We start from the raw sequence: 25,405 nt of genomic DNA on the forward strand, positions 1-25,405 counted from the left end.
CAAGGTTTTTAATGAGGCAACGAGTACAACGTGTTACTTAACAAATATGAAGGGCAAGCACCCGGATACCCGGTGTCGCACCCTCCGGTTGGGGACATAATAGCACTCACCCGACCTCGGAGATCGGATAAGTGCTAGGGGAGTACTATGCCACACCGAAGACGACCCCGATTAAAGCAGACGGAGAAGCTCAACATTTGCTACGGCAAAACTAAGGCCCGGTAACCGGCCATAGCCTCCGATGTAAGGACCAAACGATCATAATGAATCGTGTCCTATTTAGCATTTTGCTACGGCAAAACTAAGGCCCGGCCACCGGCCATAGCCTCCGATGTAAGGACCAAACGATCATAACGAATCGTGTCCCATTTTACATTTGCTACGGCTAAGGAAGAAAGAGTTAAAATTCTCATATGTACAAACATTTTGCAAACACAAAGTTATCAAAAGTTGGGATAACAGCTTTCTGTTAAATATACTTTGCCCAGTTGATAACCACAGTATTTCGATATTGCCTCATTCGCATACCCTACGCCGGGTACCATGGTCGAAATTCGGCAAAGGCAACGAGATCACAATGATCCAAGCCAAAATTTGGTAAGCCACCGGCCCCAAAATATCGGATAAGACCTACGGGCACGATGAATTAACGACTACGAGTCGACTTGTCCTAAAACGGACTAACGATCATGGCAAAAATAATAGCAAACATCCAAAAACGAAGAAACAAGGAAAATACATTCTTTATATATATATATACAAGGGATGCTCTTTACATCAAAAAACAAAATCCTACAAAGGCAAAAAACAAAAACAAAGGATGAAGCACAAGCCCTATGCTATCCGGCATGGCTAGAGGAGGATGAGTGTTCGGACTCGGTTCGCTCAGAGTCGTCTGACTCGGACCCGAGGGCACGGCTGGCCTCCTCCTCCATTCTTTTTGCTTCAAGTATCAGGGCCGGAAGATCCGAAAGGCCGTGCTCAGCTTGCTCGAGGGTGATTCGCCGAGACTTCCACTTCTCATACTCGGCGACAATAGCAGTATGAGCCTCGGCCGCCTCAACACTTCTCCAGGTTTCTTCCAAGTCGGCCTCAGCCTTGGCCAATTTTGCTTCCAGATCAGCCCGGTTCTCCTCAAGGACACTTATCCTACCGTTGGCTGCCTCTAGCTCGGCCTTAAGGCCGTCATTGGCAATAACCGCCCCCTCGAGCTCAGCTCTTAGGCCTTCACATATCCGAGACTGCTCCGGTTGCTATACAAGGATGACAGAAGAGCTTACCCGGTTGCTTGCATGCATACCCTCGTTAATGAGGCACTGCCAAGTGAGCCCGGTCATTTTGCGCCTGTCCGATTCAGAAATAAGGGGTCGAAAATAGCTCGCTACGCCCACCGGACACGATAGAAAGCTGCAGTCCTCGAAGACGGTGACTACGGCCGATCTGGTTCTCCTTGGCTCCACGCTCGGGGCCGGGAAGATATTTACCAGGCTGTCCCTGGCGCCTGATTCGGAGATCCGGTTGGCCGGCCTCATGGCTCGAGGAATAGGGAGATGACCAAAGCCCGCTGCTTCGCCGGTAGCGGGGGGGGATGCTCGAGAACATATAGTCAAAATCATCCACCCGCAGAACCGGGGTAGATGAACTTGGAGCGGCCTCAATATTTTCGGCAAAAGCCGGGGGCTCCGCAGTTGCAGCAGGCTCATGCTCGGGAGACGGACGAGCGCCTGTGGGGGCTTCGCTCTCCGGTACTGGGGCGGCCCTTTTGTCGGCTTCAGCAGCAGCCGCTTCCCCGGATCTTTTCCTTTGCAGGGGAGTGTCTTCCGAAGAAGTTTCACCTGAAATGTCGACAAAGTCAATCGACCGAAGAGGAGCCGGTGAAAGTATTTCTTCCGCACCTGAACGTGGATCAGGAACCAAGGGACCTTCGCCGATAGAATGAAGGGGTGAAAAGGAGACTGTCTCCTCCGGTATGGAAGCCACGGAGGGAATTGAGGCCACTCTCCGAACAATAAAGTCGGGCTCCGTCTCTTCCTTTGAAGACCGAGCAACGCTTCTTGCCTTCTTCCTTTTTGGCGTCTGCCCCCTTTCGGAAGGCCGTTTCCTTTTTGCAGCATCGGCAAGAACACGGGAAGAACCCGCCGTGTCAAAATTGGACGCCGGTGCAGGGGGAGCGGTCCCTGATTCCGGTCTAGGGGCCACCGAGCCCTTGGGCAAACCTGAAAAACAAAGACAATAGCAAGGGTTGAGAGGGCAAACAACCATGAGCAGTGGAAAATACAATGAGCATGAAGGGAAACAAAATGTTACCGTGATTTTGGGCGATCCACCGGCCACGTGACAGGTGGGCCCATGTCCGGTCGTCGTGAAGATACTGGTCGAGAAGTACAGTGACCCAGTCACTCGGATTCCGGATGACCGGAGGAACGTACCCATTGGCTGACGAAAATAAGGAAAAAACAGTGAGAAAGCGGGATCGAAATTTGACGAAACAACGCTAAGGCAATTATTCGAGGCTTCACACTTACGCTTGTTATTCCACTTCTCCGGGAAAGGCATATGGTCGGCTGGGATAATGTCCTCGGTCTTCACCCGGACGTATCGCTCCAGCCATCCCCAGTCTCTGTCTTCATCCATTTTTGAAAAGAATGGATTCCGGCTGCGCTTGGCCAGTTTCATTACGCCACCCCGGAACAGCCTCGGGGAGTATAGGCGTATCAGGTGGGCCAGTGTGAACTCCTTCTCGGCATTGTTGGCCAACAACCGGAGACACGCTACCACCCTCCAAACATTTGGGCCGATCTGAGCCAATGTAACACCGTAAGTCCGGCACATGTCGAGGATGACCGGATCCATCGGAGGGTCGAGTTTGAGTGTGAAGGGGTATGTGTAAACGTATAGAAACCCTTCACGATGGTCAGTAACGGATTCATCTGGTCCAGGGGCGAAAACCCGAACTGGACGGGTGTCCCACCCGCAATCGGCCCGGACTGTATCGAGCTTCTCCTAGGTAATAGATGAGGGATACCGCCTCACGTCGAATCCCCTGTCCGAAACGGAGGAAGGCTTTTCGACCTCAAGATCTTTGTTAAAGTTGAATTTAGCCGGTATGACATCCGAAGCCATGGGCTCGAATTTAGCCGGAGACGCAGGCTCGGCCCCCGGGGACGACACCAGTGGAGCATCGTGGGAAGTGGATTCAGACATCTTGGAAATAGGAAAGAAAGAAGGTCTAAGAGAGGAATTTAAGAGGAACGAATGAACTGGTGGTTCGAGGAGGAGTAAAGTATGAAACAGCAACACTCGAGCAGAGAATATTCGGCAGCAGTGGTGACCAAGTTGGTTCTTTTGCACGCACTATGAAACAATGAATCAATAAGCAGATCAAGTTTGGAGTTAATTGAGTGTGGTGCAAATGGGAAGAACGCAGAAATGAAGAGGGGTTGAAGAAGATTAGAGCGTGAAAATGGTAAAGTGAAGGGGTAGAGGGCCTTATATAGGCATGGAAGAGGAACGGTTATCGAGGAAGACCAATCAGACGGCGCCACGTGCCCCCATCATTAATACGAAGCGACTCGAAACGACGCGCAAAAGGCGGTTGACAGGAGTGGACCACCAGGGGCGAGACACGTGGCCGATAAAAGGGGAGGTATTACGCAACCGTTCCCGCCAAAATGCGAAGATAACGACGGGCTGACAGAACCACCGGTTTCAGAAAGGTATCCACTCCCCGTTACTCTGATAGATCGGAGACCCGGGAAGTGTGGGGGCTATTTGTATACGGTAAAAACCGGATATGAGGTAAACCGGTGGAACGGGGAACCGGAGGAAGGAATGAGAATGTGTCGGATACTATTCGTCCTTGACCGGGGTAATGCTTAGGTCGGAGCTGTGCGAGGGCACCGACCGATCTGCCTTCGACGTCGTTGAAACGACCAAGACCGGTTACCCGAGCATTCACGGCCGTTGGTTCGTGTAGCTATCGGTCCGGGTAGCCGTTGGTCCGTGTGGCCATTGCACGCGGGCCCCGCGCCAGTAGCGTCCTGTCATGGTCAACTACCCACCATGCGTGTGTCAGACGGTGCCGTCAGTCTAATCCCACCAAATCCGTACAGAGCTGTCCTTATTGTTATTATTTTATTAGTTCATATTGTATGAAACCATAGAGGTTACACTATAAATAGGGCACCTCCCCCTCCTTTGTAAGAGTTGGTTCTTTTTACTTTCCAAGAATACTTATAATAGAAGAATTCATATATACAATCTCTCTCTCAATATTTGATTCGGCCAAGGCCGTTTGTTTCCATTATTATTGTGTTTCTTCCATCAAGTGTTTCCCGTTGTTATCATAGCAAATTGTCATCAATAGCCGTTTTATTAAAGAACTCTCATTTACATATTTTCTCTATCTACCATACAACAAGACCCAAAGCACATATCCTATACCTACTTACAAATTCAATTGATTATCCGAATCGGGGTAAACAAAGCACAATAACTAAATGGACGGGATGGAGTAGTATAATTTTGTCTTTTTTAAAATTAAAGGGAAGTAAGATTTGGAGCTTAGCTTTGGTTATTTAAAAAACTTTATCCTTTTTGTGACAGGGGAAGAATACGTAAGTGACCATTAATCAGGAGACTAGTAGATATGAACTTGCATATTACCGAATTGACCTAGTAATTAATTTGGACAAAGTCGTAAATTATTAATCACCAGATAAAACAATGATTTGAAGAGAAACGTCTTTTTTGGCATATCATTGTAAAAAATTGTCAATTTCATAGCTCGTTTTAATAAAAGTCAGCTAGTCTTCTCTTCTTTAACCGAATGAGATCCTTCCTTGAAACTACCCCCCTTCTATTTCCTTGTTATATTCTTTAATAAAATTAAGCTTTTCCATCGCCCAAATACCCTAATTTCCATCTATTCATTCAATCCCACACTGGCAAAACAGAGATAAAAACAATGAAGAAATCGAGTTTCTTAAGAAGTTCAAAAGAGATGCTTACCAAGAGCTTCAATTCCACCAAATGGTAATTTTCGGTCAACTCCATAGCTTTGTTGATTGGTTCCACGTATTCATTGATATTTGAATTTGTGTCCTAGGCGATATGAACATATTTGAGCAAGGAATATCTAATTCAATAATTCCCGATCATTACTCATACTGAAACTTACAAAGTCATGTATCGAAGAAATTCCCCGGATTTGATAAAAAAAATTAAATCTACTTTTGTACTTTTAACCCCAGTTCTCTAATAAAATGAAGATACTACATTGTATTGGAGAATTCATATTGATATGAGTTGTAATTTTTGTTTGTTTTGAAATTGATGCAGTAAGATGTCGTTAAAGTTAGCGTCTTCAAGGTTGAAGTTGTTGAAGAACAAGAAGGAAGCGCAAGTGAAGCAGATGAAAAGAGAACTGGCTCAGTTGCTCGATTCTGGTCAGGACCGGACAGCAAGAATTCGCGTAAGTTATACTTGATATGCTGTGTAATTCTTCTCTCCCAATAATGTTAAATATGAGTTTTTATTGTTCCTTTCTATGATGTTCTGGTGATTGAATTCAGAGCCGGATCTAGGATTTCTATAACACGGGACGGAGAAAAGAAGGCATTAAGTGGAATTGATAATAACTCAACTTTTAATCAAGTGCACCATTAAGCCTTTATGTAACATGGAGTGCCAGCCGGTAATATTGGATCAATTCTAGAAAATATGTACATAAAATAGCTAGTTTTTCGGAAAGAGCATGGGTTCAGGTGCACCATAAAATGCGTATTAAATTTATCCCTTGATTGACTTTGCTTTTTTGGTAAGTCTTTTTATAAGTGGAGAAGGGTAGAGGGGTGGGAAAATCATCCCCGAGTTTCAAAAGCTGCAGTTGGCCCAAAGGGTTGGCTCCAGTCGAATTTCTCGGTCATCAAAAAAAAAAAAAAATGGACTCTGTATAAGAATTTCGTGATGTGATCTTGATCCCTTTGGATATGATTCTACGAGGATTCTTCAAATGTCAAGACCATATGTAGCACTTAATTTGCGGACTGAAGTATACAAATCTCCAGAAAATTAGAATTCGCACGTTGGATAATTAGATACCGTTCAGTTGGTGCACTTTGTGAATATCTGGCCTTAGGATTGGTAGGATTCTGCTTTAGCTATCATAATGTTTGATAATTAGTGGCATATCAGAAATGGCATATGCATGCTCGTCTGATAAAATTCAAGCTATATCTTCACATCTTAAAACCTTTACTTCTGCTTGCTTAAGTTAGATTGTTGAATCTAATTGCAATCCTGTTATGTTTTACAGCTGTGGTTATTAAGTTAAATGTTCGTGTTACCTCAGATTTGGATTTGGAGAAAAATATTTCATCTATCTTACACTTTAATTTTAGGTGGAGCATGTAGTTCGGGAGGAAAAGATGATGGCAGCATATGATCTTATCGAGATTTACTGTGAACTGATCGTGGCACGCTTGCCTATTATTGAGTCACAAAAGTAAGTTGGTTTTGTCTCTTTAGCATTAGGTTAGTCTCCATCTGCGTGAGATATCTGCCTGACACAGCACTGAGTTTAGATGAAATCTCGCATTACAGTTGCAGTTAGATGTAATTTGCTTGTTGTTTGCCTATAAGTTCTTCCCCTGATTAACCAACCTCAAGAAAAAGAGAAAACAGTGTTGCTCAGGCTCATTTATTTTGTTAGGTAGTCCCATGACTTAACTTTCCTTATCTAATCCATTGTTAGTTCTCTGTAGTAGTCTGTTAGCTCTCTATATCCTCGGGTACTGCTCTCCGTCTCAACTTTTTTCTTCTCTCCCTGCCAGTTTTGATCCAAACCCCAACAGAGAGAAGACATCCACTCTGAACTCTATTTCATCGGTAGCTACTGCTAAGATATATAGGAGTTTGGTATATTCTATAGGCATGTTCCTTGTGTTTTACTTTGATGGCTTTGCTGGTTGTTTTGGATCTATACGGGTTGTAGTGATGATGGTGATGCCAGCTGTAGGATCATGACCTGAAGATGTATACTGTGCAAATCTTGATTATTTAATAGCTGAAAACATATTTTTGGTGTGAGATTTTGAGCTGAACCCCTTTGTCTCAAACAAGGCTGTTAGCTGTTGTAAGTTACAGTAAAGTGTTATGCTCTTGTACTAACCAAAGTTTGTAAAGTCCATTATCAGTCTGTGCAAGAACATTTGTGAAGGGGATTCCTTTCCCCCCCACATTTACTCGTTCTGTTACCTGTTGAGGAGTATCTCCTTTTCATCACTGTTTTGATGTACTTAACAACTTGATTTGTGACCCGATTTCCATCTTTTTACTAATCCAAATTGAGGTTAGTTTCTGCTATTTTACTTGAAATATTAGCTTCAGTAGTGGCAAGTAAAGAAACACATACTGTTTCCCAGGTAAAGTTGCTGCCATGTGACCAAGAGGTAAAGTTGCTGCCATGTGACCAGGAGATCACGAGTTCAAGCCTTGGAAACAGCCTCTTGCAGAAATGCAGGGTAAGGCTGCGTACAATAGACCCATGTGGTCCTGCCTTTCCCCGAGCTCCGCACATAGCGGAGCTTCGTGCACCGGGCTGCCCTTATTACTGTTTCCCAGGATTAACTCATGGCTAAACGATTGAGTCTGCCACCTTTGAAGCGTTTTGATATGTTATTATGTCTGATGCACAGAACTTGCCCCATTGACTTGAAGGAAGCAATTACAAGTGTAGTTTTTGCGTCACCAAGGTGCGGAGACATACCAGAACTTGCAGATGTGCGGAAGCATCTTACCGCAAAATATGGAAAAGAATTTATAAGTGCAGCAGTTGAGCTCCGTCCCAATTGTGGAGTTAGCCGCATGGTAAGTTTGCAGTATCCCCCTTCAACAGTTGACCATTTGACTTTTAATATGAAGATAATGAACTATTTATATTTCTCAAATTCAACAACATAATGCTCTTAATTATTGTCTTGTGCTGTTGTACCTCAGTTGGTTGAGAAGTTATCTGCCAAGGCACCTGATGGGCAGGCCAAAATGAAAATCTTGGGGGCAATTGCTGAGGAACATGGTGTTAAATGGGATCCTACATCAGTAGAAGAGGCGGAGTCAGTGCCTCCAAATGACTTGCTGGTATGATTATGTTACTTCTAACTTTTTCTACTGATGACTAAGATTGAGTAAGTTATTATGCCTTTACTGACTTCACTGGTTAAATTGTCCAGAATGGATCTGGTAGTTTAGAGAAGGCCGGAGACCCTCCTCATTTCGAAGCTTCAGATGTGGGAACTCCACATGATCATGGTAAAAGGCCTAATGCATCTTCAAATTTCCCAGAGCAGAATGCAAGATCCTCACTGGGAACCCAAAGCTTTGTCTCTGCACATGGTGGTGGTAGTGGCGTAACACCATCTTCTAACTATCATCATAGAGTTAGTCCTTCAGGTTAGTATCATTCATATTGTACTAGAATACAACCTGTACAGTTTAGTTCTCCCTCTGCAAAAATAATGTTAATGATGGTTGTTCATGACTCTTAGGGTCTAGGGATGAAAGGTCGGAAGCTGGGCAATCATTTCCTGGAGATGGTAATTTTTCAGCTGGCAGGCAGAATTGGAATATGGAATTTAAGGATGCTACCTCTGCTGCTCAAGCAGCTGCTGAGTCTGCAGAACGTGCAAGCCTAGCTGCCAGAGCTGCTGCAGAACTTTCAAGGGTTACAAGGCAATATTCCTCAGAATCTCAGAGGTCTGAAGTACAGTCTTCAGGAGGCGGAGGACCAGGAATGTATGACACAAGTATCCATGAACATTTTCCCAAAGATTCAGCAACCAGCTCTTTACCTGATAGAAATCCAAGACTTCAGAATGAAAGGATTGATATTTTGCCACATGAAAATCTGGCTAGAGAGACGAGACAATTTCACGATGATAATCATGGTACTTTAGGAGGTGCAGGATCAGGAAACCATGGTACTTCAAGCATCCATGAACATTTTCCTAAAGATTCAGTTATCAGCCCTTCACCTGATAGAACTTCAAGGTTTCAGCATGAAAGGACGGATGGTTTGCAACATGATAATCTAGCTAGAGCAACAAGACATCATAATGGTAGTCATGGTACTTCGAATAGGCCTGGTTCACAAGTCTCCGTAGGTGCCACAGGTTCAATTAATAATGATAATCCATTTGCTAGCCCTGGAGAAGGTGATAAGAATATGCAGAAAAGGTTATCAAAAGAGGACAGTAGAGAGAAAATGATAATGAGGAAATCATCGGGGAGAACTGAATCTGAATCCACAAATAGCTTTAAGAATGAGTCAATTGAGGACTTCAATTATTTTGGAGAAGAAGCTACTACTACAGAAGATCCCAAAAACAATTCTTCAGATTCTTATTTAAGCACTTCAGGTTTTGGTGAAAATATTCATCATTCTAGCCACCAAACTTATGGATATGATTACCAAGGTCACGTTCCTAGTGAAACTGTTAATAAGAGTTCTCATGATTCTGCCTCTGTTGCTTTTGATGATTCTGGCTCAGAAGATGACGTACATATTAAGTTCGACTCAGATCCTATATATGATGACCAGCAGGCCAAACTGTATTTTCCTTCACCAGAAAGGAAATCACCTACTTACAACTCTGCCATTAAAAATTCGTGGAGCTTTGACTCTGACAAATCACCGGAGAAGTCTCCTTTGTCATCAGAAGTCTTCGTGGAAAGGCACTCACCTCGATTATATGAAAGCTTGGCTGCCTCTGGTGACAATTCACGACCTAAAAATGTTGTGCCAACCTTTGACGATTCTGATGGTACGAATTCCGAAAGTGACGTCGAGATGGTCCGACCCCCGATTGGGAAGTCAAAAGATATTCCGAATGTTTCCTATGAACATGCAGGGTATCATGACTCACCAAGATCCTCCTATACGGAAAATGTTTCAGGAAGTGATGGGAAGAAATGGTCACACTCCTTATCTGACAAAACGGTGTCCAATTATGTGCAAAGACATGGTAAAACTGATAAAAGTGATTCAATTAGTTTCAGTTCAGAAGATGAGGCTGAGCATACAAAACCCCGAGATGGAAAGGACACCTCCAGTGCACCAGCTTTGCCCGGGACACAGACAGATGATAGTAGTTTAGCTTCTTCAGCTTCTGGGTTCGAAAAGGAGTTCACATTTGGGAAGTTAACTGGTGGCCTTAAGCATAAAGGTCACATCCCTCCACCTTACTTAAGGAGCCAGTTAAATAATATTTCAACTTCAGTCGAGAGAGCTAAGGAAAGTCCTGTGGTGAGGCCACAAGCTGTTGCTCCCCTTAAGAGTTCTGTTGTTTTGGATGACACTCATTCTACTTCAGATACTGACAGTTCTGATGAGGAATTTTCACAAGAGGCTTCAAATTACAGTCGAAGAACTTATGCACAAAAAACAGGCAGCGAATTTAATACAAATTATGCGGGCTTACGAGGTTCACCTACTTATTTTGATTCTGATAGCAGTGATTCCGATGCTGGTCCTAAGAAACAATCTCTTGCTGGTAGAAGTCAATTGGGTAGCGGATTCTCTCGTAGAACTAAAGCTTCTTCCTCCCGCTTAGATACAAACTCTTCCCCTAAGTTTAAAATCAGCTCTGAGGCAGCTGTTAATTCTGGCTCTGGTGTAGACAGAAAACCCACCAGGCGCTCCTTCGGTGCTAAAACTCAAGAACCTCCGAAACCTGTCATGAATTCTTTTGCTGCTGATACACAAGAACCACAGAGACAGACCAGGAACTTTTACAGCAGTGAGTCACATGAATCCCCATCAGATAAAAGGATGAGTTCAGAGCAGCCCAGTGCTGGACCCGCAGTTTCAAGGCATATTGCACAGCCCAAGATCACATCAGATGAGGGAAGACGGAAATCAACAAGGATGGAACAACCAGCGAGCTCTGCCCAAATGTCAGCAGCATCAGGCAGCCGTAATGCCCCTAAGGCACCAGCCTCGATTGGGGACAAAATTTCCAGAGAGGATAGTATGAAGAAAGCTAGTCATGTACATCCAAAGCTACCTGATTATGATGATATTGCTTCCAAACTTGCGTCGCTTCGAACGAATCCCAAGTGAAAGATAATGTCTTTTTAGCTATGTACATACACGGCATGGAGACAGGTTTCTTAAAGTATGTCTCATACCTAGGATTCCACTACAATATATTTGCTTGTTATGTGCACATAACGCATTGATTCATTTGATATAAGAATAAGGTTCATTTATTTGATGTAAGAATAAGATAAGTGGTGCATATTTCTTTTGGTTCAACAATTCTTGTTTGATATCTGTTGAAGACTGAATTGAGAATTTAAACATGTAGTTGCTCATTGTCGTGAATCTGAGACTCTAAAATTTATGCAGTGAGCATTCTATGATTGAAATCAGTTGGTTGTGTGCTTGTTTGAGCTGAAAATCAGTTGGTTTTGTACTTGTTTTAGCTTGAAATCAGTTGGTTATGATTGACATTGAAATCTGTTTTGCTTGTCGTGAATAAGCATGTTATAATTGAAGTTGAGACAGAGAGAACATATTAAATCAGTTTTTCATTCATAAAGAACAACTGGACTTAGTGGTAACGATCATCATGATTGTTGTTCAATTGATTCTCAATAAATCTTCTTGGAAGTTGAAGCCAATCAAGTTTTGCTAATAACCATTTATGCTGGACATTAAGCTTCAATAATTCAAATCTAAAGAACCAACTGATTAATTAAGTTATCATCTTGAAGAACAAAAAGTAACCAACTGGTATTTTAATAATTTAACGTGTTTCCGTTATTTTTTGAGATTACTGCTCTTTTTTAGTTGAATAATTGAAGATTACCTTTACTTTACAGGGGGATATACCTTTGGCAGCACGGTATAAGCAAAAAGAAATGAGCATCACCACATCGAGGATTACTCTACTATAATGAGCATCATGGTTAAACTGTTATAATTTTTTTTTGTGCCAATATGTTATTGGAGAAGTGTAAATAAACTAGTGGTATATCAGTGAAAAGACTTGAGCAAGTGAAAAATACATACGTAACATTTAATTTCAAATCTTACCCAACATAATACATTCTTCTTCCCAAACTTATCTTAAAACAAGAGATTTGAGATTTTTGGAAGACCAATTAAAGAGAGGGTAATTTTAGAAAAAAATAATTAATACATCTTTGAACTTTGAAAAAATCTTTCATTTTAAACAATAAAAACAAATGTCAGAAATTCATTTATATTGGAGTGGAGGGAGTAATTACTAATAAATACATTCAATTAAAACATAATATAAAGCCTATCCCACTTAAGTTTGACTACAATTTGGACATTGACACCTGTCATGCTCGGTCTGCCTACACAACCAGCAAGACTGTCCATATACTGCAGGACCACGATCCATCTCATTAGAAATTTTAATTGTCCAACACGACATTTGAGACGAAGGTATAATTTATTACTTTTTATTCTAAAACTTGGAAATGACCAATACACCTTGTGCCCAACTGGTGAGAATGACCAAGAATATATTACATCATAATTTCTATTGTGATATGCTTCCTGAGAAAAGTTCTACCTACCTCTCCCATTCTATCAGTAGCCTACGTGACATGTGAACATGAAAAGTGCAAATTAGCCAATTTTCCACAATTTACATTTTTTTCATTCAATGAAACATAGTGAGGATTACCACCAATATCATCAACCTGCATAGATCTAACCTCGTATACCCTACAGGTATATTTCAACCATAATTAAAGTGCCTTTTGAATTTTCATAGTTCTTCTCCTAGTTCATTTTGAACGCGATGCTGTTTGAAACCTACAGGTATACCATTTAACAGTTTGCTCCGATGAAATTTTAACCATAGCAGGCAAGCCTCACACTTTCTCCAGCAATTCGTTAAGCGACTCTGAAAGATTTGTTGTCAACACTTCCCATCTTTTTTCATTATCATGGCTAACAGTACATTTGTCCAATGGAATTTCCATGAGGTATTTATATGCTTCTAAATTAAGTTCCTTAATTTGACACATCAAGGCTTCGAACATCCTTACTTGGGTTGAAGCAGCTATCCATATCAGATTACTGAGGGCCTTATTTGGAACCGAGATTGAAATGCTCTTAAAATGTCTTAGGCAAAATTAATGGAAGGCCCGAGGTTCTGAAAATGGCAGCAACTTCGGAAAATTAGTCAAAGATTTCTTTTCCTCTATCAGAGATCACACGTGTATCTTCTCTACCCTTTATCACATATGTGCACAAATTCCTAAAAAATCACTTCCATGCCTCTTTTTGACTCCCTGCCAACAATAGCAAGTTGCTAGAGGAAGAATCTTATTATTTCCGTCAATTCCAATAGAACTTAATAATTTGATCTCATATATGCCTTACGTATGAGTTCATCTACTAAAATAATAGGGCAACATGTTTGAAATCCATCAATGCATGCCTTGAAATCTCAAAATACAAACTTGACAGTTTTACCTCTGTTGAACTCATGAACTCTTTTGTGTTGCCATTTCACAACTGTTTCCAAGATTAAAATGCTGAAAAGCTGTAAAAAAAAATTAGGAAGCTGGCCCAGTGATTTCTCAAAGTCACCATACACCAATTTAAACGTGCGTTGACGTCCAAGCCACGCTTTCATGTATCTCACTGGATGACCAAATTTCTCGTGAACCTTAGAAATGACATCTACTACCAACAACTTGGATTTTTTTTTTAATTTGGTTTAAAAGTAAGGATACAATCAAACTGGCATCTAGGTCAGTGTGACCTTTAGAAATCCCTTCAATCTCACAAGTATGATTATCAATATACTTTCCTATCTTTTAAAGGTTATCTTCAATCTTCCGGCCTCGAAGAAACCATAGATAACCTAATAAACTATAAAACTTGAATCTCATAACCCATAGACTTTGGTTGAGGTTACCACCTTGAACTCTTTATTCTTGCACAAACTCAACATCTTCACATCCGCTTTCAACTTTTCTTTAGTGCTAAATATATCTTTTTTCAAATCCTTTTTGCCATCCTCAAACCAAATTGAACAACATTCCATCTTAGATTCACGTGTAGAGATGAAATGCCTTCCTTGTTCTCCAATGTCCTAAAACAGGATATGTCATGGTTTTGCATCTTGGACACACCCTGGCCATATTAATTATGAGGAATTACACTAATATCATTTTGAGGTACGTAAATCTCCAATATCACCGATATCTTCATCAGGTTCACTTTCTATGATTTCACTCTCTTCATCATCTTCTTAAGGTTCGTCTTCCTCAGAACTTTCATCACTAATTCCAGCATTTGTATCATTATACAGATCAACATTGGCCTCATCTTCTCTTTGGAAAAAAGAAAACAGATTAGCTTATACAACATATTAAACTTTTTATTGAGGTTTCACACTTTCAAAATTTTATTTTAATAGCGACGGTTTGAATGGTTTTGCACTCTAAGCAAGTTATATTCAAGTATAAAATGCAATCTCGACTATTTCTCCCATTTGATTCACCCAAGAAGATCTAAAATTTTAAAGGAAAAAACTACAAATCCTTAAACAGACTTTTTTTTAAAAAAATGAGTAATATTAGACCAAAAGTTTAATGGAGGAAAAAATTATTCAATTTCGAATACTAAAAGGGCAAATTTGACCATTTTTCACTAAAGAATAATAAGTTTGCCGTGATTAAGGAATGAAAGTGCTGAAAGAATGGCTAATAAATCAAATTTACGCAAACATGTGAACATTAAGGGTGTGTTCGGTATGGTTTTTCAATTTTCTCATGTTCGTTTGGTCAAAAATTTTGAAAAACATTTTCCTTAGTAAAACAAGTTCCTTAAAAATGGAAAAATGAATTCCCTAATCAAAATAGGGAAAACAAGTACACAAGTGGAATTTCACGAACTCCTGCACCCCCCACCGCCTCACTCCCACCCAGTACCCAACTGCCCCACCCCACCAATTTTTATTTAAAAAAAAAAAAAAAAAACTTTTGGGTTTTCTACACCATCACATCCCCCCCCCCCCCCCCCACCACCACCACCTAACCTATTTTTTTTCTTTTTTCTTAAAAAGAGTTTTAAAAGTTTTTATTTTTTCACCCCACCACCCCCTCAAAAAAATTAATTTTTTTAAAAAGTTTTCTTTTTTAATTCTCTACACACACCCCCTACCCCCTCCCGAATTTTCTAATTCATATTTAATTTTACCTTTATAAAAAATTATAAAAATTGAAAGTTTGCATGATTAAAAATTAAATATTTTGGAGGGGGTGGTGGGATGTTGGGGGGGGGGGCGGGGGCGGGTGGGGGTGGGTGGTGTAAAAATCCCAAAAAAGTAACTTTTAAAACCTTTTAAGTTTTTTTTTTTGGGGGGGGTGCGGGTGGAGGTTGGTGTGGTATGGGTCCACGCGGGGGGGGGGGGGGGGATGGGTGAAGGGGTTGGTGCGGTATGGGGTGGTGGGGTTGGGGTGGAGTTGGTGGGGCTTGGGTGGATATTTTTCGAAAAATGTTTTGTACCAACCAAACGAACATGAGAAAATAAGTAAGAAATTTACTTATTTTCCACTATTCAAACGAACATGAGAAAATAAGTAGAAATTCACTTATTTTCCAAGATCACATTTTCCTTGGAAAACAATTTCCTCCATACCGAACACACCCTAAGAAAAAGTAGCAAGTAAACATTTAGAAAAGATTTAACCCAAAAAAAAAAAATTGAAAAGAGAAGCGCATTTGACCGGGCAAATTTGCATGATTGACCTTATTTAGGGGTGGTCTTTAATTTTTGGCCCTCAAATTGCTAGTCTTTAATTTTTGCCATTCGCTCAAAATACCCCGAGGTTAGTCAAAAAACAAAATTTGCAAGACAGAGTTTCGTAACAAAATTAGGCCTATTCGGGCTAACTTTTATAGAATTCTAGCAGAGTAAAAAAGAAAAGAAAAATTGCCTTGCAAAATTTTGAAACTTTTGCCTTAAGGCAGAATGTGCCTTAAAATTTTGTCTAACAAGGCAGACTTTTCGCGAAGCCTTGCTTTGCAATTCTTTTTTTTACTAGAGTAGGGATTCGAACCCAGAACCTCAGGATATTTTCAGCCACTTTTTTAAGCGAAGGATAAAAATTAAAGACCAGCAATTTGAAGGTCAATCCGTGCAAAAAAAATGATATTTTGATAGCGTGCGAAAAATTATTGCACTAAGATTCAGTAAAATATAAGTTAAAGTGAAACTAAAATCCCTTAACCCTGATGATACAGAACAAAGTTAAACTCAACCAATTATTATTTAATCGAAAAAGGCTCAAATATGCGATCGAACTATCGGAAATGACTCATTTATGCCATCGCCGTTACCAAAATGGTTCATTCATGCCATTTTTCATTAATGTCGGTTTTACAATACCGGATATGACATGTGGCCTCCAATTAGAGGTCCACGTTGTCTAATTAACCAGCCCAATTTTTAATCCCAAATTAATTAAAAAATCTAACCCATTTTGTAACGGCAATGACATAAATGAGTCATTTTGTAACGGTGATGGCATAAATGAGCCAAACTATTAACGAGTGGCATAAATGAGTCAATTCTTGATGACATATTTGAGCTTTTTCCCTTATTTAATTATTTATTAAGATTCACTAATATATGAGTTTGTTTTTTACATGTCCTCAAATTTGCAGGATTCGATTGTTCGTGACTGGATTCTATAGAGTCGTTACTATCAGTAACATTTTATCTTTAATTAAGTCTCGAGTCAGATTAACGACTTTTAAATCAGTAACCGCCACGCTTAATCAAATTCCGTACATGGATTCCAAGTAGCCAGTAATATTTTTATGTCCGTCAACTGTTGGTTTTTTCCACGTTGGATTTTTTGAATAAAGTAATGCCGAATACGTTACTGTGAAATACGTTTACTCTAGTTTTGATTTTTTTTTAAAAGGTATTTTCATTAATTGGTTTAAATAGTGGATTACTTGGGTAAAAAATTCTAATAAACGCATTCTTTTTTGGGATAATTATGACCCAGATCCATTCGGTCATCTAGTATACTTATTTTGGCCCAACTTCTTATTTGTTACCTAGTTTAGCCTAGTCTTACATTTTAGGAGAAAACGACATAATTGGTCCCTTAACTGCGAGGGTAGGTTCAAAATAGTCCCTTAACTATGCACTTAAACAGTTTTGGTCCTTTAAGTTTGTCACAAGCTAACAAAAATGGTCTCTTAACTATGAGGGTAGGTTAAAAATAATCCCTTAAGTATGCGCATAACAGTTTTGGTCCTTTAAGTTCGCCAAAAGTTAACACTTTTAGTGTCCGGCGAAATATTCATCCGAACTTTGTTTGTTAGATTTGACGAGAACTATAAAAAAAAAAAAGAGGAAATTAGCGAGGACTCATATTTAGAAGTACACACTACTAAAAAAAGGGTCAAATACCTCGAGACAAAACCGCGGGCGTCCGTCGGTTATAGTGCAAAACCGAGGAAAAACCAACAGACTTGATAATGTCAGAAAGTCAGCCTCGGAATACAAAAATAGACGGACTCTATCAGTTAAAATTGAGGGAGTCCATCTTCTAGGTAAAACACACTCGACTTGATTTCTATTGAAAACCCGATATAAAAATAAATACTTCCATTGTAGTGAATTTTTTTTTTAAAACAAAAAAAAACTAGTTTCCGTGCATTTTTGCCCGAAAAAATAAAAATCATTGGATTTCTTATAGTGTCCATCGATTTTTTCCGTTGATTTTCGTCCATTGGTTTTTCGCTTTTTTTTATTAGTGACAATTTTTGTAGTTTCTGCTATTTCTAATTTATTTTTAAAGTCTTGTGTGTTTTACTTAGCCGATGAACTCTCTTGGTTTTAACCGATAGAGTACGTTAGTTTTTATGTTCCGAGACACTAATTTTCTGATATTATCAAGTTTGTTGGTTTTTCCTTGGTTTTTCACTATTACTGACGAACGTCCATCGGTTTTGTCCCGAGGTATTTGGCCTTTTCTTTAGTAATGTGAGTCCTCGCTAATTCTCCTTTTTTTTCATAGGTCTCGTCAAATCTAACAAACAAAGTTCGATGCATATTTTATTGGAGACTAAAAGTGTTCACTTTTGGCGAACTTAAAGGACCAAAACTGTTAAGTGCATACTTAAGGGACTATTTTTAACCTACTCTCATAGTTAAGGGACCATTTTGGTTAACTTGTGGCAAATTAAAGAACCAAAACTATTAAGTTCATAGTTAAGGGACTATTTTGAACCTACTCTTATAGTTAAGGGACCATTTATGTCGTTTTCTCTACATTCTAGTCAAGTTAATTCTGTTCTTCATAAGAGAAACTTACATAAAGTCTATCTTTTAGTACCTGATAACGTATTATAGCTATAAGTTTTAATATTACAATTCGTAGCAAGTTTTTTATGTTGTCTCGCGTGTATTTCACTGTATTTACATACACACCACATCCGTATCCAATAACAGGGGTGAGGAAAAATAGGCTGAAAATTTGGAACTAAATATTCTATTAATGGCAACCAAAATCAATGCACCCATAATACATGCGTAACAATAGCGTTCACGATTCTCTCTCTCTCGACAGTACCGTTTTTGAATTCAAAATTCAGGCAAACAAAATCTGTTTCAAATTCAGGGAGGATAATTGAGAATTATAAAATTCTATCTAACAAAAGTCGATTCTAATTAACATAGTTGTGAACTGCGGTGGTGTATTTTTGATCTTCTTGTTGTCTATTTTTTAAAATTGAAATGGTGTATTTTTTATTCACATACACAGAATCGTGATTTCATTCAGGTTTGTTTGAAGTTCGATAGATATGAGTTTAATTTATTTTGTATACTTTTTGTTATTTTGATAAGAGGAAAAAAAACATTGAATGCAAGTGTTTTCAGTTTTATTTCTACATATTGAGGCGAAAGATGGCAAGTATAACAACTTTGATTCGACACTCAGGGATTTGGAACGAGCAGAATTGCTTTGTGAATTTCAATATAGAGGCAATTATGTTCAAAGAGTATGCTTCATACACTGATTTGGTTACAACAATCGCGAATCAGTTGAGTGTAGATACTAATATAAAAATCATACTAATCAAATATGCTGTTGAAGGTAATCCCATGCCTTTGGAAATACACAATGATATGGGAATGAGGGTGTCTGTTGAGCTAAAGAGAGAAAACAGGGAGTTTGGGCTGCATCCGTTGTGCGTAAGTTTAACAGATAAGGAAATTGAGTGCAGTGTATCCAGCGAAGCTGTCATTCAAGGGGAGATGTTTCAAACTTGAATACAATGATGATATTCATGCAATGGATCCAATTGATTTGGCGGCGTCCAATTGTGGTAAGGCTGTTGTTGTATTCGAAAACGACAACGATTTGATAATTTCAAACAAGAATAAGAAAGATGTATCAGTAGAGCAAATATACAAGGACAAAGATACTTTAAAGGCTGTGATTGCGAATTATGCAATTGTAAATAGGTTTTAATTCCGGGCTGAGAGGTCAAACGCCATAAGGTCAGTTTCATTGTATTTAATGATGTATTTGGCTTTATGATTCTGTATTTTTTAGTCTTAAGAATATTATTGTATTTGGGTATTGCACTTTAGTTAATATTCAAATTATATGAATATATAGGACAGTTAATACACTGAACTCTAAAGTAGACAATACACATAGTACATTTTCATGGAATACAATGTATGTAGTGTATATATTACTATACTTTGCATATCTCTGTGTGAAAAATATGCATATCATGGTAGATGTATAAATGTGAATGTAATGATGATATTGGGACCAGTTTTAATTTTTTTGAGTGTATGTATTTTGACAGGTGATTTATGCAACATGTATTATATTATTCATGTATTCAACCGATCAACAATGTCAACTGAATTTACATGTACTTTTTTTTGTATTTGTAGCTACACACTCTTATGCATGTCGGCTGAATGTGACTAGAAATTCCGAGCATCTAGTATTGGTAAATCCAAAATATTCAGAGTGAGAGAGTTCCGCGACAAGCATACATGCCCACTGAAGGATAAAGTGTATTCGCAATGACATGCAACTAGTTGGTTGATAGGTGGTGTTTTTAAACCCAAAATAGCAAATCATAAGAGGAAATACACCCCTATGGAAATCATTCCAGCAACTATCTATATCTATATTATTATAAAAGCATGAATATAAATATTGGTTGATCAAAATATCTTTTAAATATTAAACGATTTTTATACCATTTAAGCTATTTATTGCTTTAAAAAATAATTAGATATCGGATAAAATTGTAATATCTTGACTTTGTCTAATATTAGACTTTGAATTCAAGTAGAATTTCGTTCGCTGAGTATTTTGGTATTTATGTGAAATTAAAACTTTTCCTCAATTACAAGTTTGATTCCTTTAGGAGAACAACCAAACATAATTTGAATTCACGATAGTTTTGTTACCTAATGGCGGCTCTGTTAGAAGATCTCAATTACACCATTGGCAATAAGACTATTTTGTTCCTTATTTTAATTGTGTAATGTAATACAAGTTCTTCGCTGTACAAATAAGTTAATGTGCATAACTGCATATACACGTTCGTTATATACTTACTATAAAAAAATTAGTTCTGATTTTAAGTCTTTAAATATTAAAGTTTACTATACGATGTAAACCAAACTTATAAGCACATTAGAACGAACAAGAAAATATATTTAAATAAGTTTACAAATGACATGCCTTACGTAAAAAGGTCTTATTTATCGTTTTAATTTGTCTTTTAATAGTTATATTTTAATATTTTTAATTATAAATATACATGATAGGGAGTGCAAGTGTAAAATTTTCATAATACACGAGGTGTAGTGCTTGATTTTAAAATATAAGGAGTCTATCCGTAACTGACTCATACATGAGTGTTTAGTGTAATCAATTCTTATAAAAATAATAAAGCAAAATATCGCATATCACGTTCTATGTAACCAATAAGACAACTTAACACCCAAACATTTAATTATATAAAAACAATCTCTTGCAAAAATGAGGGTAATTAAGGCTGCATCTAAGAGACCTTATGGTTCGATCCTTTCCCGAACTCCGCACATAACGAAAGCTTAATGCATCAGGCTGATTTTTGTTTAATTATGTCACTAGCAATAACAAAATGAAAAAAAAGTATATTAACATTTCAATTTTCCTTTTAACTAATGTAAAAACATTGAGCCACCAACAAAGGTAATGGGATCTAGGTAAAAAGTAATTAGTCAAACAAACAAAAATTAATCTACAGCGACAACCAATATTACTATTTCTTGATTCATAAGATATTCCCCCCCCCCCCCCCCCCCCCCCCTCTCCTCAAATTGCTTTAAAATTAATATTTCCATGGAGAAAAAGCAAAGAACGCTGTGTGCCATGATATCCTATAACTATAAAATCATTTGAAATATAAAGTGAAAGCAACAAATATATAGTTAATTTAATTTAATTTTTTATTGTTGAAGGTTCAAATCATATCCAATTATCTTAAATTTAAATAATAGGTCTATATTCAAGTAAAATATATCATTTTTATGTAAATATAATATCAGGAAATATACGTGCAACACACTTATATAAAACCTAGCTACATCTATATTATTTTAGAAGCATGAATATAAATGTTTGTTGACCAAATTACTCTTCAAATATTGAACGACTTTTATACCTTTTAAGTTGAAATTTTCTCTAAAAGATAATTTCATATTTGATAAAATTGTATATTAATTTTCTTTTCCTAATATCTTGGATTTCGAATTCAACTGAAAACTAAATCCTAAACCATCGTAACCAAATATAAACCAACGTGGCCGACGTACTCCCTTGCTTCAATTTCTTTTTAAATTCCAGTTAGTAAGAGACAAATATCCTATTTACTCGGAACATTATTAGGTATCTGATTTCAACCAAAATAATTTTTTTCTTGAATGTTATTAAATTGGCAAGTTCGAAAAAAATAAAACTAACACAAAAGTTTTCCGTGCTATATCTATTACTGCGTGTCTTTTTATTTCCTTTAAATTTTTGACTTGACAATGTCTTGTTTCAATGAAAAACTAAATGTAATAACTGAGATCAAGACCACATTGGAATGAAAATACTTTTAATTTAATTTCTTGACATTATTCTTCATTATTAGTATTACTTTTTTATTTTCATGATCCTATATTCTTGTTGGTCATGGTGGTTTCATAAAAATTTTTGCTTACACCAAAGAAGTTGAATGATGTAGAAATGTGTTAGTGGATAAATTTAAAAAAAAACGTAACCAAGAAATACCATGTATTTAGTACCTTTAACTGATAAATTTTTTAAAATTTATTTTTAACAATAATATTCAGCATATAATAACAATAAATACAATATATGGTCACCAGCTCAGTTCCTAATGTTGGATTATTTTAGTCCTAACATATTTTTCCTTATATTCGAAAACATAAAGAATATATATACCAAAAAGTAATATGTTAATGAGAAGTATTAAGTGGATACGATCAAATCATATTTTTTGTTCTCATAAAATAGATATTATATAATTCAAATAACATTATTTAACATTTATTATGATTGACAGGAGATAACGTGCAAGACACGTTCGTAGAGACTAGTTATCATTAAACGAGTATCTATCTGTACAGATGACAGTACGTTTCTGTTTAATTGTATGCATTTTAATTAGTATAAGTAACATGTATATACATATTGTATTTACATGTATTCAGATGTATTTCTTATGTATGCATTATACTAAATCAATACAGACCAATATCATTAAGAGTATTTTAATGTATTGCATGTATTTATTATGTTTATATACAGTTTCTAATGCTTAAAAACACTACTTGTTGCATAGGTTGAAGCATCAACAGAATATCTCTACACTGCAATGGATGATGGAAGGCGTTTCATGATTTTTTTGGAAAACAAAACATGCAGTTGTCGGAAGTTTCAAATAGACGAGATACCATGCCCACATGCCTGGGCTGTTATTAAGAGTAAAAATCTGACGGTTGACGATTATTGCTCAGACCTGTACAAATCGAAGATAGTGGTGAAGACGTATGACGTCCCCGTGCATCCTCTCCCTGACGAGAGTGAATGGAAGATTCCAACATACATCTCTAATAAAGTCGTCCTACCACCTAAATACAAAAGACCTCCTGGAAGGCCTAAGAAGAAGCGGAACAAGCCCTTAATGGAGCTGTTACTTGGGAAACGTAGAAATTCATATAGTACATGTGGACATCTCGGTCACAATAGGCGTTCTTGTACTAATAAGCCTCGTAAGAAGTAAATGTTTTGTTTCTAAGTGTGCTCTTTTGATAAATACAATCATTTTGTAATATTGAATAAAAGAAATCAAATTTAATACATTGTATCCTTATTTTGGTGTATGTTTTTTGTTGAGTTATGCACTGGCATTTATGAATATCTATACAATTGATTATATTTTAAACAAAAAAAAAAAACTTTAATTTGCATTATTTTTGGATGCAAGCAATACATTCACTTTGCATATACATGACATACGATTGGTATGAAATGTCAGTGAGTTGTTTGTAATTTACAATACATCTCTAACTGTATGATATAGCTAAGAGCCCGTTTGGATTGGCTTATAAGTTGGCTTATAAGCTGTTTTTAGTTTTTTTGAGTGTTTGGCTGACCAGCTTAAAGTATTTTTGTACTTAAAATAAGCTCAAAAAAATAATTGAGTCCATTTGACTTAGCTTATCTAAAGCAGCTTATAAGCTGAAAACAACTTATAAGCCAAAAAAAATAAGTTGGACTACCCCAACTTATTTTTTTTGACTTATAAGCTGTTTTCAGCTTAAAGGCATAAGCCCATCCAAACAGGCTCTAAATACAGCTTAGGTTTCTAGTAGAAAATTATAAGACATGCACGCCATGAATACACACAGTTCTAATGGTATATACAATCCTAGACAGGAATAAATAAAACTGCAGATCATAAATACATCGGACTGAAGGCGATAAATACATTAGTATGCGGATGATAACTTCATTAAATTTCAGGTGATACAATACATACAAGAAAACTTTATTGTGATGGAAAAAGAGACACTCGGGATATGAATTATAATACAGATCAAATGTACCAAGTAAAAATGTGTAGTCATAACAACCTATATTCATAGCAAAACAACACACAGCCTGTATTCATATCAAAACAACACACAAGTAAAGATTCATTTGTTTAATGATAACAATCTGTATTCGTTGCAATACAAAATACAAAATGTACCAAGTACAAAAATACTAAGTTTCTCTAAATCAAAACACTAATAGTGTGCATTACAAATCCCCAGAAAATTCATTGGAAATACTAATTAACTTCTATTCTTTTAACAGCATCTTAATCTATGGCTAGCCTAACTAGTCTTGGTGGCACCTCGTTGTCGCTAAAAGCATTCTCATCTACCTTTCGTGCAACGTAGTCTCATAGAAGTGCACCGTATCTCTTGCACAAAATTTTTACATCAATCTCTGTTGGAATACCTTCACCCAAACTCAAATATTCAGCAAATGCTGCCACAAACACCCCACAGTCCCCGAAAAAAATCAAAGAACTATTAGAATGATTCACATATATCAAATAAACAAAGAAAACTAGGGAAAATAAAAACAAAAAAACATACATATAAACAAAGAAAACTAGGGAAAATAAAAACAAAAAAACATACATATAAACAAAGAAAACTAGGGAAAATAAAAACAAAAAAACATACATGCTACCAAGGTCTTGCAGCGGCAGATTATCAACATACACTACATCAAGGTTATCAACTTGTGATTTGTCCGTGTATACAATCAAATACACTATAATACATTCAAAATATATCCCCAAAAAAAAAAAAAAAAAACAGCCAAAAAAAAACCACACATAGTCAAAATATATGAACTTGCCAAAAAAATACAGTCAAATACATTGAGTCTAAGATATGACACATCTTAATACATGTGAATATGTGTGTAAAAGAAGGCTAAACAAAATATATTACTCTCTCCGTCCCAAAAAGATTGTCTTAGTTTGACTTGGCACGGAGTTTAAGAAATAAAGGAAGACTTTTGAAATGTATGGTCCAAAACAGACATTAGATATTTGTGTGGCTGTAAATCATCTCATAAAGTTAAATTGTTTTCAAATATAAAAATGTGCCAATCTTTTTTGGACAAACTAATAAGGAAAGTAAGACAATCTTTTTGGGATGGAGGAAGTATAACAAAACATAGAAATACAATAAAATACCCTAGTAAAAGACAAATACACATTGTTTCATTGATAACTAAT

At 37.4% G+C, this 25,405-nt stretch overlaps 3 protein-coding genes across 4 annotated transcripts; 2 read left to right on the forward strand and 1 right to left on the reverse strand.

The window, feature by feature from the left end:
- Positions 1-777: 777 nt before the first annotated feature.
- On the reverse strand, positions 778-2,634 carry LOC132619768 (uncharacterized). Its single transcript, XM_060334568.1, has 4 exons — positions 2,526-2,634; positions 1,896-2,216; positions 1,621-1,835; positions 778-792 (listed from the first exon to the last, which is right to left on the reverse strand). Exons 1-4 carry the CDS (start codon positions 2,632-2,634, stop codon positions 778-780), a joined length of 660 nt encoding a protein of 219 aa, XP_060190551.1.
- Positions 2,635-4,775: 2,141 nt separating this feature from the next.
- On the forward strand, positions 4,776-12,060 carry LOC132620481 (uncharacterized). 2 transcript variants are annotated; one of them, XR_009574925.1, is made up of 8 exons: positions 4,776-5,034; positions 5,341-5,473; positions 6,402-6,505; positions 7,698-7,869; positions 7,999-8,139; positions 8,232-8,451; positions 8,547-11,174; positions 11,884-12,060. XR_009574925.1 is itself a non-coding variant. In XM_060335158.1 (7 exons), the coding sequence occupies exons 1-7, from the start codon at positions 4,967-4,969 to the stop codon at positions 11,117-11,119; spliced, it is 3,411 nt and encodes a 1,136-aa protein (XP_060191141.1). In that variant the 5' UTR covers positions 4,776-4,966; the 3' UTR covers positions 11,120-11,383. The 2 variants fall into 2 exon arrangements, 1 of the variants encoding a protein (XP_060191141.1); XM_060335158.1 differs by lacking the exon at positions 11,884-12,060 and having other exon boundaries at positions 8,547-11,383.
- Positions 12,061-19,368: 7,308 nt separating this feature from the next.
- Positions 19,369-23,386, forward strand: LOC132619770 (uncharacterized). The gene is made up of 2 exons (XM_060334569.1): positions 19,369-19,533; positions 22,946-23,386. Exons 1-2 carry the CDS (start codon positions 19,369-19,371, stop codon positions 23,384-23,386), a joined length of 606 nt encoding a protein of 201 aa, XP_060190552.1.
- Positions 23,387-25,405: the final 2,019 nt, after the last annotated feature.

This window comes from Lycium barbarum, chromosome 11, assembly GCF_019175385.1.
Source record: "Lycium barbarum isolate Lr01 chromosome 11, ASM1917538v2, whole genome shotgun sequence".
Taxonomy (NCBI): domain Eukaryota; kingdom Viridiplantae; phylum Streptophyta; class Magnoliopsida; order Solanales; family Solanaceae; genus Lycium; species Lycium barbarum.

What these genes read in the sequence shown, in the direction of transcription:
- LOC132619768 (XM_060334568.1), bottom strand. Translation starts at nt 2,634, where the DNA reads ATGGATGAAGACAGAGACTGGGGATGGCTGGAGCGATACGTCCGGGTG. An exon ending in GGAGAAGTGGAATAACAAGC is followed by an intron (nt 2,217 to 2,525) that starts GTAAGTGTGAAG and finishes TTTGTTTTTCAG; the next exon opens with GTTTGCCCAAGGGCTCGGTG. An exon ending in GGTTCCTGATCCACGTTCAG is followed by an intron (nt 1,836 to 1,895) that starts GTGCGGAAGAAA and finishes TCGACATTTCAG; the next exon opens with GTGAAACTTCTTCGGAAGAC.
- LOC132620481 (XM_060335158.1), top strand. Translation starts at nt 4,967, where the DNA reads ATGAAGAAATCGAGTTTCTTAAGAAGTTCAAAAGAGATGCTTACCAAG. An exon ending in TGCCTCCAAATGACTTGCTG is followed by an intron (nt 8,140 to 8,231) that starts GTATGATTATGT and finishes TAAATTGTCCAG; the next exon opens with AATGGATCTGGTAGTTTAGA. An exon ending in TCATAGAGTTAGTCCTTCAG is followed by an intron (nt 8,452 to 8,546) that starts GTTAGTATCATT and finishes CATGACTCTTAG; the next exon opens with GGTCTAGGGATGAAAGGTCG.
- LOC132619770 (XM_060334569.1), top strand. Translation starts at nt 19,369, where the DNA reads ATGGATCCAATTGATTTGGCGGCGTCCAATTGTGGTAAGGCTGTTGTT. An exon ending in TGATTGCGAATTATGCAATT is followed by an intron (nt 19,534 to 22,945) that starts GTAAATAGGTTT and finishes CTTGTTGCATAG; the next exon opens with GTTGAAGCATCAACAGAATA.